Raw genomic sequence first — 20,118 nt, 5'->3', positions numbered from 1 at the left:
GGTGGGGCTGATGGTGCATGGCCTGCTGGTGGCTGTGTCGGAGGGAGGTAGGTGGGATTGTCCCGGGTTGATGCTGGGATTGTCCCGGGTTGATGCTGGTGGCTGGATGGGAGGTACGTGTGCTAGGCGAGACTTCTTTGCTGGCTGGGTTGATCGTGATGGCTGTGGTGGAGACCTTTGTATCGAGGTGTATCTTAATCTTGTGGCAGGCACAGATGGAGGTGGAGGCCGCTGTAGGGATGCTGGTCCTCTGGTCCTCGGGTCCTTGGTGGTGATGGCTGTGGTGGACGCCTTTGTACCGAGGTGTATCTTAATCTTGTGGCAGGCACAGATGGAGGTGGAGGCCGCTGTAGGGATGCTGGTCCTCTGGTCATTGGTGGTGATGGCTGTGGTAGAGGTCTTTGAGCCACGGTAGATTTTGACCTGGGGGCCGGCACAGATGAAGGTTCTGGCTGCTGGATAAACGCCACCTCTGGGCCACTAGGCCCAGGCAGCTGTGAAATCTGAAGGAAAAAAAACATACCTTTACATTTAGCAAATCAAAATAACTGTATGACGTATTTTTCTCTAATCAAAAATGGAAATAAATCCACATGCCATATTATGACTTTTATGAAGGATTAAAGCCTTCTTCATTTCCAGTATATAATACAGTGATAACACACACAACCCGGTTGACTGTACTCACTTTAACCTGGCTCTGTTGTCCACTGATAGGCATAGTGCTGTGTACCTGGACTCACATTCAGGTTCAGGTCCGGACTCAAGTCCAGAGGTTCAGGTTCAGGTCCGGACTTATAAGTCCGGACTTGGGTCAAGTTGTGTGAGTAACTAAAGTGAACTTATTGTGAGCTAATTATCAATTGAAAATAAACTCATAATCAACTCAAATTCAAACTCGTCAGGTTTATTGTGCCCCCTTCCAACTTGTGTCTACACCATGTATTTTCTATAACTCTACATGTGTTACTAACTACACAACACAACTACATACATAGTGATGTACATACAAGACTCAATCTGCAAGAGTACAAGTCTATGTGTTCTTGTTCAAGAACAACAGCATATTGACATTGTTTGGGTGAAGTGTTGCTCTTTCGGCAGACACTATATCACCATACATGCAAAGGAGTTAGCTTAGCTACACTACCAAATATGGCAACCAGCATCCCACGCTGTCAGTGTCCACTATGTCTAAGCCAGCTTCCCTTGACGTCACACAGATCTCGCGAGCAGTTGCGATATTTTGCGAGACTTCGTGAGTTCAGTAATGGCCGCCATATCAGAAGCCAAAACAATGTTTTTCGTCTTTTCTCAGCGCAAATTTCTCGATCTATGGAAGGTTTTAGATGGTTTAGAACAAAAAGGAGAATATACGTAAGTACCGGTTCCCGACGTTCCGGTTTTAACCGGACTTGAACCGAAACTTTTTACAAGTCCAGTACCGGTTCGGCGTACCGGTACGCAGCACATCATAGGCACAATATTAGCATAGCATTAGCGCGCTATTAGAATTTCAATAATATGAACAATTATGAACTCAGACCAGCATTTCACATATTTATACAAGCAGAATACACTTGAAATGTAAGCCAAACTACTGCACGGGAGTCATACACCTAGTAACATAGAAGAACAAAGAAGCTAGCGGACGCCATTAGCCACTGTAGTGGAGCCGAACTAGCTGACAGAATGACATTAAACTACACATAAAGAACAGTTTCAAAAACACTTCTTAGATCGAAATATGACATAATCTTTGTACACACTACTAACCTGTTGAACAGGAGAAATGAATGAAGCAGAGGGAACGTTGTTGCCGTTCCAGCCAGAATGCCAAGTCTGCGGCAGACACATAATAACAACACTTACTTTACGGCATGCGCTCAGCAACACATTCCCTTTTACGGCATGCCCACTGAGGCCTTTCCGTGTCCTATACTGCCCTCTGCTGTTTGTAATGATATACAATATTTAACATAAACATGCCTTCGAGAGTATAACTTAATTTATACAAGACAATATACATTGAAAATGTGCCCACATATTTATGCGGTTATCTGAATCATATTTTCTACCCCTTATATTCGAAAATATATGATTAAATATCTAAAATATGCGCACTTCGACGCTGCGTGGGTGGACTCCAGTTATATCTTTCAAACTAAATCTATCCACTATCTGCTTGTAGACTAACGGTCAAAGGGTCTAATATCCGGGAGGGCCGGGCTCGAGTCTCGGAAAGGAAACGTTTTTTTGTGTTATCTCTTTTCATTCACTTACAATCTTTGTATAAATGCAAAGTATTCCAAGGTCTGCTTCACCTTAATTGTCCCAACTGCTTGGCAACAGCTGTCTGTTCTCCAGTTGTTTAAGGTGGTAGCCTGTCGCCTGCGTTCATGTTTCAAATAAATGGGAATTGATCAGCCTCAGATGTATTAATTTATAAAAAAAAATTTTTTTTAATTCGAATGTTTCTCTTCAGTGCAATTGCAATTGCACATTGCATCATTTTTGTGTTCTTTGTTCTGTTTTAGAAAGGAAGGATTGTTTACTTTTTTCGTTGTCTACAAAACCGGAAAAACAACATAATTGTGCTTTTCCAGACACTGAAGAAAGAAAAATACCATGACTTTTCGGTATCAGGGCTGTTAGGGAAAAGATCAGGCAATATATCTTGAGAGAAAACTTATCTTTTGATCCCGTTTGAATTGTGCCACGAATTACACTTATGATGTTTGTCATCTTAAACAATCACTTCCATGTCAAAAAACTCAGTTTGTCGTAAAACTGTTGAAATATAAGACTATGAAAAATACGCAACTAGAAATAAGTGAAATGTGCCAACGTGACGGCCGTCTTGGTGTGTGGTGCGCGACGGGAGATGTAGGTCATTGACTGGTTTCAGGCAAAAAAAAAGTGTTACTTCACAGTTTTACGACACATTTACATTTTTTTGACTTGCAAAATTATCTTTTAAATTGACAAAAATCATATGTGTAATTTGTGGTTCAATTCAAACGGGATCGAAAGATAATCTTTCTCTCTCCATTTACTTCAATACATACCTTTTCCGAAATAAGGTCCCATGGAGCTCAACCGGAAAGGGAGGGACTTCGCCTCTCTATAAGCATGCAGCAGCAGTAGCAGCAGCCGGAAAAATGTCCACGAGAAACTTCATCTTGCGTTGCAAAAGGACAATAAATGACTGCACAAGACTTCTCCAAACAGATGATGCCGGTCATGCCGTGTTACAATCCACAGTAACGAGGTAAGGGCCAAGCCTATTGCTACTGTTAGAAATTAAAATCAATGTTTTAATGGGGAAATGTAGTTTAAACATGCCGTCAGTTTTAATGCTCTTTTATACTGAAAAACCAGAAATTCTTGTGCACAAGCAGTTAAGCTTTTATTCTGAAAATCCTTCATCTCCGGTTAGCATTTAGCATGTGGCTAATATACGATTTCCTGAAGAGGTGAATTTAGTAGCGAAATGAGAGAGTGGTGCAAACCGAAGCCTACTGACTTAACACTACAACTATAGATGTCGAGATACTACCATGCTGAATATTAAATGAAGGTACAGTTTATTTGAATACATTATTTACAGACGAGAGTAGCATGTGACAACATCCGGAATGACCGGAAACCAAACGAGCCGAGAAGTATTGTTTAGAGTATTGATTACAGCGTTTAGAATGTGTTAAATGAAGAGTGATGAAAGAGAATATGAGGAGAAACTGCGTGTTAAGCATATATTGAATGTGAAAAGAACCTATCCTCTGTTTAAATGCAATAACGGACATTAGAGACGAGGCGAGCCGGCTGGCGGGGAGGAGCCAGCAGACGATATATAAACAGCACCGGAGGAGAGATCCGGGCTCTTCTCTTCCCTATCGAGGAGAGCCAGATCACAGCTGTTTGTCTGACTGAACAATATTCTGTCTGTAACACTACCGCGCCTCTTTTAATTAAAGTACCCAATTGAACTTTCACAGAGACTCCATTTAGTCTCCTATTTTAAAGCTTCTCTCCTGGTCGGGAGAATAACGTACACAGTTAACACTACTACCAACACAAAGGAATGTAGTTTGTTTTTGCATGTAACCTAAACTGAGGTTGTGTGAGATCTTTCACACTTACAAATTCTGTCTTCTCCCCTATTTCACCAAACCGTTTACTGGCAGGTTAGAAACCATGGAAAGGAGCCTCGAGTGGTCACGGGGCAGGCTAATTAACGTCCCTACAGCTGATCTTTTACTTCAGGACCTTCGGGAATATATACTTGAAGTCCGGAGATCTTGGCCTACCACACCCGCACAACAAGGTAGGTCGATGTGATAATTGTTCACTTTAGCATAGGCTTTCGTTGATAAACCAGTGCTAGTATTGTTGAGTACTAAGTGTCCAACAGGCCAATACATTTTAAAGTAATTATTTGTTTTAAATATGGGTAATACCAATATAAACACCTTTTTTAATCTGTAGTTGCCAGCTATTAATTACAACATTCTGGTGAGACGCTCTGAGTCTCGAGTTGTCCACTTAAAACTGTACTCCAAATTCCACCTTTATATCCTGCCACAGTAGAGGAGACGCTATTCCCCCTCCCCCGTCGAGGGCAGTCTGGCCATCTGTAGTACACCACGTATCATCAAACGTGTGAATGAGGACATTGAAAGGGTGCCAGAGGGGGAGTCTCTGTCTTCAGGGTTGGAAGACACAGACTGCAACTATGTATCTCTATGCCCATACACATTTATGCTTTTGTTCTTACTGTATACTACAACTATAGTGTATTGCATGTCCACTGGTTTAATGCCAAACTGCATTTCATTTTTTTTTAAAGTATCTTTAGGCTGGGCAATGACAATAAAATAGACGCATTGTGTGCGTTTCTGGCACAACGGCATAAATGCGTTGCTTTTACAACAATGACAATAAATGTAATCTAATGTTTTGCTGTTGTTGCAGGTCATTCTGGCTACCACGCCCCACTCATTTTGTTGGGTGGTCGAGGTCCCCCACAATTCAGCATTTCCAGAGAGCAAATCTCTTTTTTGAGGAGCTGTGGTTTTACAGCAACAAAGATGGCACAGATATTAAAAGTATCTCTGCGCACAGTGAGACGGCGATTGAGGTATGTAGCAATGTCTTCAACATTGGAAGTGCCATCTTGTCTCAATTTATTGTAAACATCCCAAGGAGGGGTTGTAGCCATGTTACACTATGCATGTTGTAAAGTAAATCTGAATACCGTAGGTCTCATATATTTAAAACATGTTTATTTTTCAGGCAGTTCCACATGCTGCGCTCTGGGACATACTCCACCATCTCAGATGCTACACTAGACGACCTCATCAAGGAGATAGTGGCTGGGAATAACCAGATTGGCCCTGAATCTGTCAGGGCACAGCTGCAGGCCCAGCAGATGTGGATACAGAGACGCAGAGTGCGGGACAGCATGAGGCGGATAGACCCAGAAGCAGCTTCACTGGACATGTCCTCTCAAGCTGCAGAAGACAACTCCAAAACAGTGGAGGATCTGCAGAAGCAACTGCAGGAGTTAAGAGTCCAGCGAGAGTTTTGCTAACAGAGGTTTGCTGGCTCCGACGACAACATCCGATTCTATACAAGGTAATGTTTTGGCTAAATTCTATCCAAGTTTTTGAGATGGGTTAGCTTATAAAGAATCCTGTTTACCTGCCGTGTGACCGCTGACTATATGCATGCAGTGTTGGAATAAGTACTCAACTTAACTGAAGTATAAGTACAAATACTATGGTTTTAAAATACTCCTGAACTGAACATGTAGAATCATAAATCCTGTGTTTTCATATATAAAAAGTAACTAGAAACTATGAAGGTTAACTAAATGTGGTGGAGTAAAACATATTAATACTAACAACATACTGATAATATTTTACTACAAGTGGAAATCTTCAAAACCTTACCAAAGTAAAAGTATGTCAATATCCACTGCGTTTCCCCCAGTTGCACACGTAAGAATGAAGAGTAAACGTAGTCATTGTGTGTAAAATGTTCCCTGTATGTTTTAGATTATTATTACTGCTGCTAATGTAGTTGCTACATTTTACTGCTGTAGATTACTATACCTGCACCTAGTGCCTTCTTACTCAGTCTATTTGAATTGTAATGTATTATAGCAAACAAGAGGAAAGCATTAGCCCATGTGTTACAGTTAACACGATTGTATTTACTGTCAATTAATGACTGACATGTGTCTTTTGTGTACAGATTCCCGAGCTATAACCACCTGATGGCCTTCTGGTTTTTAATTGAGCCTTCAATTCATTAAATGGTTTGTGTTACTAGAGCGATATCAACTGCCAAGAGTAATGAAGAAGTGGTTACACACGCACGTCCATCAACGGTAGGTTATGTTTCTTTTAACACACAATCTAAACACAAACTGAAGGGAAAATGTCTCTCCGACATTTCATTGCTTTTGTGTAGGCTAAAAGGCTAAAGTACTCAATCCTTTTTGAATACATCAGAGAACTAAAACAACTTAATGTTTTTCCCATAGTGTGCTACACTCATGACATTAATATAGTAACCTTTTTTTGTTTTTATCTTCCAGAGACAGCTGCTTCAGCCAATTGACGAGTTCTTCCTTTTTCTATGCTTCCTGTCGGTGGGTTTGAAAGAGAGGGACCTTGCAAACCGCTTCAACGTACACCAGTCCTCTGTGAGCCGCATCATTGCAACATGGACAAGTTTTCTTACAACTTTATTGGGGTCACAGTGCATCTGGCTTACACCTGCAGAAGTTCAAGCCCACCTCCCAGAGGCATTCAAAGATTTCCCAGACACACAGGTGATCCTGGATTGCACAGAGCTGAGGTGTCAAACACCATCCTCACTCCTCCTCCAAAGTGAAATGTATTCTACATAGAAATCTCACTGCACCATGAAAGCCCTGGTTGGCATAGCCCCACATGGTGCAGTGACATTTGTTTCCAGTCTGTATGGTGGTTCTGTCAGCGACAAGGAGATTTTCAAACAATCTGGAATAGCTGCGTTGTTGACTGAAAACATAGCAGTGATGGTAGATAAGAGCTTCCTGATCAGCGATTGCTGCAAATGCAAGGTGTACTGCCCACCTTTTCTGTCAAAGCAGAAGCAAATGCCAGCCTATGAGGTGAGGGAGACACAGGCCATTGCCAGACTGAGGGTTCATGTAGAGCGTGTCATTAGGAGGATAAAAGAGAACAAACTTTTTGATGGTGAATCCCACATAGGTATTGTTTGTATTCTTATCGATAGTCATGAACTTTCTCTTGTGACAAAATAGACTCTCCGTTAGTAAACGTTTACTCTGTGTAAAAGTGATTTCTGTGTGTAAAAGTGAGGTAACATGTGTAGATGAATAACATCAACTTGTATTCGTCCCACACATACACACCTATAGATGTAGTTATATTTGTGTCTGTGACTTTATATTGAATGGGAAATAACTGGAAAATACCTGTGTAAGAGAGAGACTCCTGTCCCGCCTCTCCATTTTATTTTTAGTTGTGCATTGTTATTTGTGCTTTAGAAACATTCCACTTGAACTTTATTTGAATGAACTTAGTAGTAATTATTGTCCTATATTTCTTTCAGATTTCACAGCTGCCTGGGCCTAGGAGAAAGAACCTCCATCTGTGCCTGCACCAAGGTCAAGATCTACCGTTGCTCAAGGGCCTTCACCAGAGCCATCACCACCGAGGACCAAAGGACCAGCATCACTACAGCGGCCTCCATCTGTCCCTGCCACAAGATCAAGATACACCTCGGTACAAAGGCCTCCACCACAGCCATCGCGATCAACCCAGCCAGCAAAGAAGTCTCGCCTAGCAGACGTACCTCCAATCCAGCCACCAGCATCAACCCGGGACAATCCCACCTACCTCCCTCCGACACAGCCACCAGCAGGCCATGCACCATCAGCCCCACCTACACAGCAGCCAGACCCACTGTCTTGGAAGACAGACAAAGACCATGGACAAAGACCCCCTGTCTTTACATTTATAATGAATAGTTGGTTGAAAAAGTTCTGATATTGGACATATTGAGATTTTACAGTTTCATATGTTAACATAAATAGTTGGTTGAAAAATAAAGTTGAAATGCTGAATTTGTATTTGTACACATCACATAAACCTTGGTATGGAATATGAAGTCATTATTCAGTCCTGATGTAACTTTTCTGTGGTGAAAGTAGAGGGATGGAAATATTTTACTCTAAATTATAATTTACACATTTTCATTTTAGACATGAACAACACTTTTATATAGGCTTATAGTGTAATTGATATATTTCACTACTTTTGTGAACCAAAGACTTTGGTGAACAAAATCTGAAACACCAAAAAAAATGGATGACATGAGTACATATGTGTTTCACAACAGTTTTGAAGTTTTCCAAAAATCGGATTTCTAAGCTAGGTTTCTCATAAGACAGCGCTCTAAGGTGAGTGAATTTGCATTTCTAGCAACACCAGAGACTACTGAACATTTTGACATGTAACACCATGCCATGTTATAAGAAGTACATTTAAAAGTGGATTTAAGGAGACATCTAAAAATTGAGAAAATACCTTCACTTCACACTCCAAAGGTTTAAGGAAAAGGGTAATGCCATTTTATTTAAAAAAAACAATGAAGGCAGGTTATATTGATATATTGATTGATATATTTATTATATTCAAAGGCAAATTAATACTTAGTCCCCTGAATCTGGAATAATGCACAATTTACAGCACAGCCTCACCATGTCAGGAACTTTTCATCTACAGATTGTTTTGGTCTGGCTTTACCCTTCACTGATTGGTTACAGACACTTTTAACTTATTGGCTAAGGAAATCAGAAGGAGGGGCTCATTATCATATAAAAAACCGCGCGAACATTCGCCCGTATATTGGCCCGTTTTTTCACGCGAAAAAACGGACCTCCCCGTATGTTCGCGCGTTTTTTCGCGCGAAAAAACGGACCTCCCCGTATGTTCGCGCGTTTTTTCACCCCCGTATTATGGCACTTTTGGCTTTCCATAAGCAAGCCATGCACGCAACGCAGCCCCGCTCTCTTTAACTCCAGGTGACTTTCTGCCGCTTTCCTCCGTGGTGCAGTGCTGATCGTTTCACCACGGAGGAAAGCACTTCACTAATTGCAGTACCCATAAGGAGCTGTGCAAATGCGGCAGTTTTTGCGTGGCTGTGTCTTTAGTTGAAAGCCCAGTGGCGATCTGCTCATCTCTCATCGACATAATATGCTACAAAGGGGCGGACTGGCCATCTGTGTGCTCTGGAGAATCACAGAACGGACGATCGTCCTTATTCTTATGCCGCTTAAACCAATTATTTTAATTAGTTTGTTAAATTCGGCATCATGTAAGTTGCGCTGACAGGTCCACACACTGATTCCCCGCAGCGAGGCTCCCCCACCCTCCTGTTGACAGTTCACGAGCATCGAGCTCCTCATCTCCCCCCGCCCCCTACATTTCCGATATTACGTCATATCGGACGCAAATCTGGATCAGCTCCGTTGTAGCCCCGTTTTTAGAGATTTGAAAGAGAGAGAGGGTTTTGTTTTCTGTCGCTGAGTGAGTTCCCTGACACACGGGGGACACATACTGTATTTATGTATAAAATACCTCAAAAAGTGCATTTTGCATGATAGGTCCCCTTTAAATATGTGAGAAAGTTGTCCTCCGGTGCAGCAGGTGTCGACACGCACCTTCAACGTTGGTTACTAGTCCACCATTAAACAAAAGAAGAGGACGTCACTTCCGGGATGGGATACAATCCGAACCGAAAACTTCCACGCTGCGACCTAAGTTGCCTCTTATGGTGCCTGCCTCGTAAACCTTAACATTAACCCTCTGGAATAAAATTGCAAAACACTTATGGTGCAACAAGCCTCCAACACTTATTTTCAAAAGTTATTCAATAAAATACTTCCAGACAGCACCTGGGTTAAGACCCATCTGAGGGCTTAACCCTAACCCTAGCTTCAAAGTGAACTGAAGCACCAGTAACATTTCAGACATCAGTAATGGGGTATGCCTAATGCTAAACTTGGCCTGACAATTAACCCTGCCTAGTATTTTATAAGAGTGGCTTGCAGCTACTAATGCAACACCTAACTGTTTCTTTCATGATGCCACAGCACTTTTTGGTTCAGCATGAGCAATAAAGGTTTGTCAAGCCTCCTAATGCTTGTTTCCAAGTCAATTGAATGATCAAAAACAAAGTACATGTCCTAACAATAATGTACAGTTTAGACCCAGCAGCTAGCTGAGGGCTTGTACACTTCAAGGTTCTTATTCATGTCACATTTCATTTGACGATGTGAGATTTAAATAGGTTGGTTTTATTCATTGTATCAGGAGATGTCCACCTTTCTACTTTTTATTCTAATTAATTTCACTAATGTGGCAGCTGTAAAATGATCAAACTGAGGAACCAGTGATTAATGTTTGGGTCAGAAGTCATTTGGTATTTGACCAAATATACTACATTTAAACTCTACAGCCGTGGTCAAAAGTTTTGAGAATGACACAAGATTTGGTTTTCACAAAGTTTGCCGCTTCAGTGTTTGTAGATCTTTTTGTCAGATGTTATGGTATCCTGAAGTATATTCACATGCAGTTCACAACTGTCAAAGTATTTTATTGACAGTAACATGAAATGTATGCAAAGTGTCAATATTTGCAGTGTTGGCCCTTCATTTTCAAGACCTCTGTAATTCGCCCTGACATTAACTTCTGGGCCACATCCTGACTGATGGCAGCCCATTCTTGCACTATCAGTGCTTGGAGTTTGTCAGAATTTGTATGTTTTGGTTTGCCCACCCGCCACTTGAGGATTGACCACAAGTTCTCAAAAGGGATTCAGGTCTGGGCAGTTTCCTGGCCATGGACCCAGAATGTAGATGTTTTGTTCCCTGAGCCACTTAGTTATCACTTTTGCCTAGCTACAAAACTGTCAAACTGAAGGAGGCGACGGTGAGATCATAATGGCAATCTGAAGTTAATGCACTTTCCGGGTAAAAACAAAACGCATTTCACTCCTGAATTTAACAACAGACTCACCACATGATACTTTGAGTCTGGTCGAATTCAGTGGAGTTGTCGTCTAAGAAGTCATGAAATCAGTTTTTTATAAAAGCAATGAATGATAAGATAAGGTAAGTATTAATGACTGTCGACATATTTCTTTCCCAATTTATAAAGCAGTTTGAAAATGCTTATTATTCTAAGAAGCAAAAGCTCAAGTGTCTTCATATTGTTTAAATAAATGGACTTCATTTTATCAACAAGGCCCAGGACCCCCACTGACAGTGACTGTTATCCACCCCATAGTAACATTACATTAATGCACATCATGTGAACAACATCTTGTTTTAATACTTTGAGCCATGTTCAGGCTAAGCTCTCTGCATTTTGCACACATGTCTGCACAGCTCTCCATTTTAAAATATAATTCAATTGAGATTTTCATATATTCATTGTCTTAAATGTGGTGACTATTGCCACTCCATATCACAGAGGGATTTGCCAAACTGGGTAATCTAGTAGGACGAGTGGGATCTCCATTGACGTCGACGAAGTGCTTTTAATACCATTTTATTTTGTCCCACACACCTGAACCAGGGACATCAATGATATGATGTTGCCCCACTGCGACATCTAGTGTTCAAAATATAACCAATAACAGACAACCGAACCCTCGAGGAACCCACTGAGGACAGAGGAGACACACAGGTGATGGTAATAATCTTGATACGTTATTGAAAACAGCCTCGTGGTATTTCACCGGCTCCAGATTGGCTGAGTCGATGTTCTGAGGAGGAAAACACCGTCATGTGATTGGCTGTTAGTTTAGCTTCAAGCTGTATGACTCTATATGTTGAGCTTCATTGTTTTACATTCTATCTCAATGGACAGGACCCTCCCTTCAGTCTCTTTCTGCGTCAAGCCTTCCGAAGGACAAAGAAGAGCATAACCTCCGGTAAACTTAAAATAATCTTATTTAATGTCACAAAAGTGTATAGTTGCGATATTTAGCTAATAGTGAACTAAAAATAAGTATTTTTTCATGTCAATTACTGGCTGACATGCTGAAACCAACGCGCTAACGTGAGCTTATGTAGCTAGTAGCTGCTATCACGTGGTTCAGTTAACTTACGTTAATAGCTATAATGGCATGTTAATGTAGTTGTATTTTACCAAACATTGCGCTGCCTTTATTATGCAATGAAATACCTGAAGCTATGATGATGCTAGGGTATAATTGCTAAGTTTAAGGTTAGCTTAACGCGAGAACCACGTGATCGGTATTCTGCTGCCTCAGGTCAGAGCCCTAGAGAGATAAGAGTTACGACACTCTTTGAGGTCGCCGCCTGCCGGTCACGTGGTTTATGTATGCCGGGATAGTTCCAAACGCACTTCCGTGGCAATGCTTCTCTATGGCAAAAACAGCACGAACATGGTCACTATAGTCATAGATTAAACCAACGCTGTTATTTTTTAAAGATTGCTTTCATATTTACATGATGGGGTTACACTTTCTATGGATTGGCACTATTTCCAAGTTTCGTTATTTAACGATATTTTGAGGGGAAAGTGTGGGAGCACAAGCAGGCTATGTGGATGTCACTGCCAGGGCAGTCACGTCCGTAGTATAGTTGCGCTGTCATGTTCTATGGGACAGACAGAATGGTAAATATATATATCAAAAACACACACACCCAAGTACTTTTTCACTTTAATTGCATTATGTCATACTTTTTATTGACAGTTTTGCATTTGGAAAGGCAGGGTGACAACGGAAAGCTTGGTAGTCTATTACTTAGATACGTTTTACATTTTTGGAGGGAAACGCTTGTGTTCATGTTAGCATTGGTAGCATGATCATGTTAAGACTATGAATATCATTTTACCACAACAGTGGATGAACAATTGATATATGTGAACAAGAACAACAGGAAGAACAAGTAAAAGGGACGAACAAATGTGAACAAGTATTAAGAACAGTGTATGGAAAAAGTGGTGTGTGTTAGAACAAAGTAAAATGAATGAGAAGGAGAACAAAGAGGGTAAGGTTTAAACAGAAAAATATTAATTCAGCCAAAAAACACTTTGATTCATCTAAAGTGTAAAACAATCTTCAACACAGACCAAATTAGTGCCCTTGGACAACAAAACATATGGTGGGGCAAAGAAACGATAAATTAAATTAAGACAGTGGGAGATTGAAAATGATTACTATGATAAATATTAAAACTATTTACAAAACTATTTACAAAAGCTCTTGTTGAACCATGGTTCAACAGAGAAACAAAAACAGGTTTGTCAACAATACAAATAAAAATGACAGGCCACTTTGCCAGGGGGAGGTGATCCAGCAACGAGACAATAAAAAAAAAAAAAAAAGAGAAACTGAAAAAAGCAATTCATATTAGGTTCTGTTGTGGCATTACAGGATATAAAACCTTCCAAGCCATGACCTCTGCCTGAAATCAGGACCACTCAGAGGAGAATGCAGCACATCAAGCTGGAGTCAGGAGTGTGAATAACACATTTTGGCCAAAACAAATAGTTGCTTACCAATACAGTGGCTGAACAATGGACACCAAAAAGTGAAAAACAGAAGCATAATTGTGCGAACAACAATTGTGGGGGCGGGGTGCATTTTATAAATATTTACAAAAAAGGGTTAGGGTAAGCAACTATTTACAAAAAAGCAATACAGAACTCTAGGGCATCCAGGAGCCTAACCATTTTGAAAAAAACAAAAAGGTTCCTTTTGTGAAAGGGACATCCTCTTCATCAGTTTCCTGGGCCCTAAAAAGCAGAGCAAGAATAAGGGGAGAGAATACAGTTGGGAGCAGACTGAACAGAGGACATAGCAATATTCATGTTAAAATGTTTGCACAACAAATATTATGGCACTTTCGTTTATATTGCATTTTAATAGATCAGTTGTCATACCATGGTTGGATGTACAGCATTTGGATGCTCTAATCGATCCGAGAAGGGGTTCCGGATGTATGGCTTCCCTAAGGACGTAGAGCGAAGGAAGAGATGGATGGCAATGGTCAACAGACAAAACCCGTGTCTGACAGAGGACAACAACAGCAGAAAACTCTGTCATGTAAGTAATGTTCAGAGGTGACATGACTTGTTAACATTTTAAAGAGCATCATATTTCCAAGTGTAGAGAATTATGACTAGGGATGTCCCGATCACCTTTTTTTGCTTCCGATCATTTGATTTTGACAGTTTGCCGATACCGATTTTTCCCGATCTTTATGCAATGCATTAAGAGAAGAAAAAAAAAAGCATTCAAGTTGTCCCTTAAGGTTATTTTTTTTTATTTCAATTGGATATCCTATCCAACATGGATATAGCTTCTTTTTTCACAGCAGCATTGGATCAGTTCAGTTGTGCAGCATTGGATCAAAACAAAATAAAGCTTATCAGTACTCGTTAGCTTACTGCTACAATTAGACACTGCGCCCTGCCCACTCTGTTGCCAGATTTGAGAGAAATAAGCAACCAGGTCTATGAAAACAAGCCCCAAAGAAGCAACACATACATGATTTGTAATTTGAAACCAAACTAAGGCCTCAGGATGACTTGAAGACTTGAACATGGTCATTTTTGTTTTTTAACATTGAATACAAAATAAAAAAATCCCGATCCCCGATTTTTTTTTTTTTCGATCTTTTGAAAATCACATGATCGGATCGGGACATCTCTAATTATGACTCTTCAATAACATTTGAAGTGCGCAGTGGAAACTGATCAAACCTACCTACCTACAGGTACACTTTGAAGACGAACAATATATTGGCAACAAATCAGGAGGAAATTTGAGGTTGAGGCCAGATGCTGTTCCAACAGTATTTATACTTCGGCCTAAGCCGAAAAGGAGGAAATCCGCGTCAAGGAGTATGCCTCCAGCTGTTAATGTCAAGAATGATGACCACACCTATTATGGCACATCAAACATTGGTATGATATATGAAGCTAACAATGTTTCCCATGTTATATAATTCAAGGATAGACAACACTCCTAATGCAACCTTCAGATTATACAGCTTCAAAACTACCAGGGTTCAGGGATTCTCTGAAGATTCATATACCACATGTAGATAATCTACAGATTTCTTCATACTTTAACATTGCCAATAGACGAACTTGGATGAATGTCACTATAGGAATGTAGTGTACCCTTAAATGACAATGGGTGCACATGTAAAGGCAGCATACACATAACAGCAAGATTGCCGCCTTGTTATTGTTACAGAGATTCAGGGAGATATTGAAGTGGAGTTCCAAGGGAATGAAAGGGACATAACAGAGAGTGAGACAGATTTCAGCAGACTGCCAGGGGCCAGTATGTCAGGGGCCGACAATCAAGAGGCCACCCTACCAGAGATCAGTGTGCCAGGAGCCAGTCAGTCAGGGGTCAGCTATGAAGAGGCCAGTTTGCCAAGGTCAGGTGCTCCAGGGACCAGAGTGCCAAGGGACAACAAATTGAGGCTTAAAAATATGAGATAATCCATAATCTTCAGTGGTTAGTTATGAATCTTCCAAAACTGTGCAACAGTACAGTATGCCTACACAAACTGCAGAACACTGGTGCTTTGGGAACACTCAAATTATTTAATTCCCATTTAAAAGTGTGTGGTTTCCACTTGGACTTAATACCGCTACACCATTGTTTGGTTTCCATGCTAGCGCGTCTCTTAAGCAGCGCGCGCAACTCAAAGTCTGAGAGGGTGATGAAGATGAAAACTGAAGAAGAATTGACAACTCGACCCTCTGATCACTCCTTTCCTGTAAAATACAGGTCCAGCCCACACACATGCTCCATGGTGCTACAGGCCTTGCCCTTACAACTACAATGAGCATGTCAATGTTAATCTACAGCTCCGGCGATCCACTAGCACCGGAGTCTCCACCTGCAGACGCAGCCATCCTCGACAACTACTGAAGCGTCACCTTGGATACGAGTCTATACAACTCACAGACACGCAGGCCAGGGCGCTGACAGGGTGCCTTTTGAGCATCAGATCTGACGATGCTGATTGGCTGAAATTATGTTTCGCCGTCGTAGTTTACAGATAGCAACAGTCAGCTTGTTGGCTGCAGCTGCTCTGGCTGAGGGCTCTTTCTTACTGCCCAGACGAGAGAGGGTAATGATACATGCTGCGGCCAGGCAGGAAACATTTGACTTATCAGTAACTTTAGACATCGTAAAACAATTTTAAACGAGATTTTATTGTAGATTATACATTTTACTGATACCAACTATATAATATTTACCTTGTTCATTAAAAATATTTTATTTTTAATTTTTAATGACAATCAAACATGTGGGAAGAGGGGGGGGGCGGCGCCCCTATGGGCCGGCCGCCACTGCTTGCACGTGTGGCTCATGGTGACCTGAAGTTGTTCCTAGAGACAAACCTGCCCCTCTCTGCGAAGAAGAAAGCCGTGTTGGGGGTTTCAGATTCCAAGGTCGGAGCATCTTTACAAGAAGAGTAAACTCATGAAGGTTCATACTGAAAATCTGAACAGGTGCTGGTCACATGCTGTTCTGCCACTCTTCCACTGAACTCAACACATCTAATCTGTTGTCTGTCCTGTAGGTCTGCACTTCCACTCGCTGGTGAAGGGTCTCACCGGCCTGGCTGCCTCCAAGGCACAGCTGGGTCTGGGCAACAGCTACTCCAGATCTAAAGTTCAATGTCAACAGAGTGGACAACATGATCGTCCCGTCCATTGCTCTGTTGGACCAGCTGGACATGGACCTCAACACTTTCTCCATGCGTGTCCGGTAAGAACATCGGATGAACTAATTAGACAAAAACACAGGAACTAACATTAAACTAATTGAGGAACTGACCTCCAACAATAACATGTAATGTTAAAAGCTCCTTGAGGCAATTTATTTCAAATAAGCAATGCAACTTGACTCTAAGACACTTTGTGTAAAAAAGTGCACTCAATAATTTCTTACGGCTGCATTTGTGTCATCAGTTGTCGTGATCTGTCAATCTGTCAATCCACTGATTTACTGTGCTGACAACCTCCAAGCCGTTCCTAACATAACTCATAACTATCATAGCGCTTTTCTCGTCGCGTGGGCGTAGATATGCCGGATATGGAAGGACTTCCTTTGTTACGTTTAATAGCAGGCTATAACCCAACGTGAAATATGCACTGCACCCCCTATCGTACCTGAATGTTGGCTTACAATATTATGCTAGAGTAGTTGATTAACAGGATGATAAACAGTTTTATTATGCGTTTAATGCACGTCCCATATGTATATTTTAATTGAACAATTAAACTCAACCTAAATGTCATGAAATAATAGTACACTGTCTCTGGTATTTTATGAAATCATTAATACGTTGCTTATTATTTTGTTTTGTTTTTTCAGAATGTCTCTGTCCAAAACCTTTGGAACGGCAACTAAGCCTTATGAAAGGCTCCCACAAATTAAGGTGAAGGTTCTGGCGGTGAAGGTAGTGATGGCAGTTTGACGCTAAAGCTTCGAACGGAGCTTCAACCCTGGACCTCCTATTCCATAGAAGCAGTGCTTCGAAGCTTGCTTCAAATCACGTGACATGTGACGTCCGAACCAGCAACTGCTTCGTTTCCTGAATGAATCAACTCACTGGTTCGCTCTCCAATCAGGTGATTCAATGCACTGCCTCGTCTCAATTCTGACAGGTGACAGGTTGAAACAGTTTCAAATTTGAGCGCTTCAACACTTTATAACCGCTCTAAACAATGCGCAATGTGTGGGTTGTTGTCGTAGTTTGCGTTGTTGCTGTTGAGTTGTTGTTGGTATTGCATTTGAATTGAATCATTATAGAGCAAGCCAGGAAGGAAAATAGGTCGTTCTGGCTCGTGAAACACTTCGATGGTCTAAGGAATTGATAGCCCAGTGGATTGTGCCGGCGTCCAAGATGCGGCGATATCCTCCGCGCAGCTGGTTCAAAGCACGGAATAGTTAAACTTTTAATCATTGCTTTTCAACTTTAATACTTTAATAACTGATAAAAGGCCCTCTCCGCCCAAAACAATGTCCAGCACTCTCTAGTCTCTTCTCAACAACCCAATACACACAATTATCTATCTTTAATTGCAAATAGAACATGATATTCAGTCTTAGTGTGTGTGTGTGTGTCGAATATTTTTCAAGGCAAAGATATGTTAAACCCACTGCAGCCTTGCACTTCGCCAGGAGAGGTCGCTGTAACTGAAGCTTCGAGAAATGAACCTATTTCCGACACAATTGTCCAAGTGGTTCGAAGCTTCATTTTGCCATCACTAGGTGAAGGACACCACAAAGGTGGGAGTTTGATGGAGAGGGTGCCAAGGCCACACAGGTTTATCAAAACCAGACAGCTGCAGTCACAGACGGGCAGACTGTACAGACATTTGTTTTTTTTAAAGATTTGCTCAGCAAATAAACGAGGGCCAAACTTACATCGTAAGGAATTATGGCATGAGCAAATTTGGTCATACCATATCCATACTCAGCAGAAAAACACAGCCATATACATGTGTACCCCGCTCCAGGCCATTTGGAGGGTGGTGTCAGTTCTGGATCTGACTACAGGCATTGAGCAATTGGTTACAGTTCAAGGGTTCATAACGAGGTACGTTGAAAACATTGATATAATGTAACTTACCATGAAGTGCTTTGAAAATATCATCCTATGTTGCACAGACAACTGTGAAACAAAAGGTTGAGTTTTGATTGCACACAAAGCCCTGAGGCCTACATACTCAACTAGAATATAGTGTATTAAGGTGTACATAGAAACATGCATGTTATTACACCAAAGAAACATTGTATAAGTTACAATTCCAGAGTCGTGCATAATATATATGTGTTCCCCCTTTACCTGCAACATTTAGATGAGCCAATTCTAAAACATCAGATGGGGTCAGAACTACCAGTCCCACTCAGGAATGTGACACTAATGGCGCGTTTCATAAATAAATAAACCAGCGACTGTATTCTCCATGACACAGACAGTCTGTGGTTTGTACTTTAACTTTTTTGTCTAGTTTCTGAATAGATATGAGGAGCATGAGTGCTAACGGCTGATGTTGTTTTTTCTGGGTGCTCATTGATTTCATGGCTCTGCCTACACTGCGTTACTATAGTTACTGCCCCAGCTCCTAAACTGTAATGGAAGCGCAGCATTAAAGTGAGCCGGGCCTAATAAGGCCTAACCAAACCGAGCGAGGCCTGCGGTGGAAACGCGCCATAAAACAGGTAGAGGTATTTTATCACGCCAGTGCAATTGAAATGCTCTGGGAAGTGTCTGCCTAAATCACGTTGTACCTGTGGCTAAGCACTACTTATGTAGCCCGTCCTGTTTTTGCAGGATGAGGGGGAGATCCAGGTTTGCCTCTGGAGGGATTCCGATCTGGTTCCCATAACAGATGTTCATTCAGGTGAGCCATCACGAGTTTCTCCTTCCACTCCACAGCCTTCACGGAGGTGGAGGTGAGTAAAGTACTCAATGTGTTTTACTCATGCGCCCTATATGGCTAGTATTTTACTAAACATCTGGCAGCACCATGCAACAATGACTAAATGGTATGTTTATGTTCTGTAGCTTCTTTCCATGACAAAAGAAATCAAGGTGGAGGGACTCCGTGTTTTGGAATGTGGAGACGTGGAGCTGCTACAGGAGAACGGGACCAGGATCGCAGTAGATCGAGTCATTTGGTTGAAGTACGAACTTCCAATAGTCGCCATGACAGGGTTTAATTTCATCTTTACTACGTTGGCATCTGTGCACGTCACATGCATTTAAAACTTAAACACACACCATGCCCCTATTTGCCCACCCTGGACTAATAAATGTCCTTGGTGATTAACACAGGGGGCAAATTGAATCTCTCATAAACCCGTAGTGAAGGAACACCGTCCTCTCTGCGGATCCTGTCGAGAGAAACAAACAGAAATGCGATGACTTGTCAGTGAAATCTCTTTGGTTGTGTTCAACCTACTGCACAACATGGTTCATGCAATGGTAGTAAACTTCTGCTTAACACCTTTTCTTAA

At 41.4% G+C, this 20,118-nt stretch overlaps 1 protein-coding gene, 1 long non-coding RNA gene and 1 pseudogene across 10 annotated transcripts; 2 read left to right on the top strand and 1 right to left on the bottom strand.

Annotated features, from left to right (window-relative positions):
• Nucleotides 1–1,155: 1,155 nt before the first annotated feature.
• LOC307022291 (uncharacterized protein) lies at nucleotides 1,156–8,083 on the top strand (the record flags this gene model as incomplete). 8 transcript variants are annotated; one of them, XM_079655012.1, is made up of 8 exons in its annotated part: nucleotides 1,156–1,377; nucleotides 3,084–3,271; nucleotides 4,188–4,327; nucleotides 4,975–5,140; nucleotides 5,296–5,637; nucleotides 6,259–6,394; nucleotides 6,605–6,658; nucleotides 7,630–8,082. In XM_079655012.1, 5 exons carry the CDS (start codon nucleotides 1,156–1,158, stop codon nucleotides 5,591–5,593), a joined length of 1,014 nt encoding a protein of 337 aa, XP_079511138.1. In that variant the 3' UTR covers nucleotides 5,594–5,637; nucleotides 6,259–6,394; nucleotides 6,605–6,658; nucleotides 7,630–8,082. The 8 variants fall into 8 exon arrangements, with proteins under 8 accessions (XP_079511138.1, XP_079511136.1, XP_079511134.1 ...); XM_079655010.1 differs by having other exon boundaries at nucleotides 6,605–6,712; XM_079655008.1 differs by having other exon boundaries at nucleotides 6,605–6,841; nucleotides 7,630–8,081.
• A 595-nt stretch (nucleotides 8,084–8,678) lies between these two features.
• Nucleotides 8,679–9,057, bottom strand: LOC307022293. Its single transcript, XR_013803356.1, has 2 exons — nucleotides 9,001–9,057; nucleotides 8,679–8,958 (listed from the first exon to the last, which is right to left on the bottom strand). It is a non-coding gene; the product is annotated as an uncharacterized lncRNA (long non-coding RNA).
• Nucleotides 9,058–11,756: 2,699 nt separating this feature from the next.
• Nucleotides 11,757–20,118, top strand: LOC307021565 (nucleolar protein 56-like; annotated as a pseudogene). The gene is made up of 6 exons (XR_013810579.1): nucleotides 11,757–11,777; nucleotides 11,955–12,018; nucleotides 16,670–16,857; nucleotides 17,467–17,530; nucleotides 17,618–17,723; nucleotides 19,433–20,118. The product of XR_013810579.1 is annotated as a nucleolar protein 56-like (transcript).

This window comes from Notothenia rossii (assembly GCF_949606895.1).
Source record: "Notothenia rossii genome assembly, chromosome: 10".
Lineage (NCBI taxonomy): Eukaryota > Metazoa > Chordata > Actinopteri > Perciformes > Nototheniidae > Notothenia > Notothenia rossii.
This window is presented reverse-complemented; position numbering and strand designations above follow the sequence as displayed.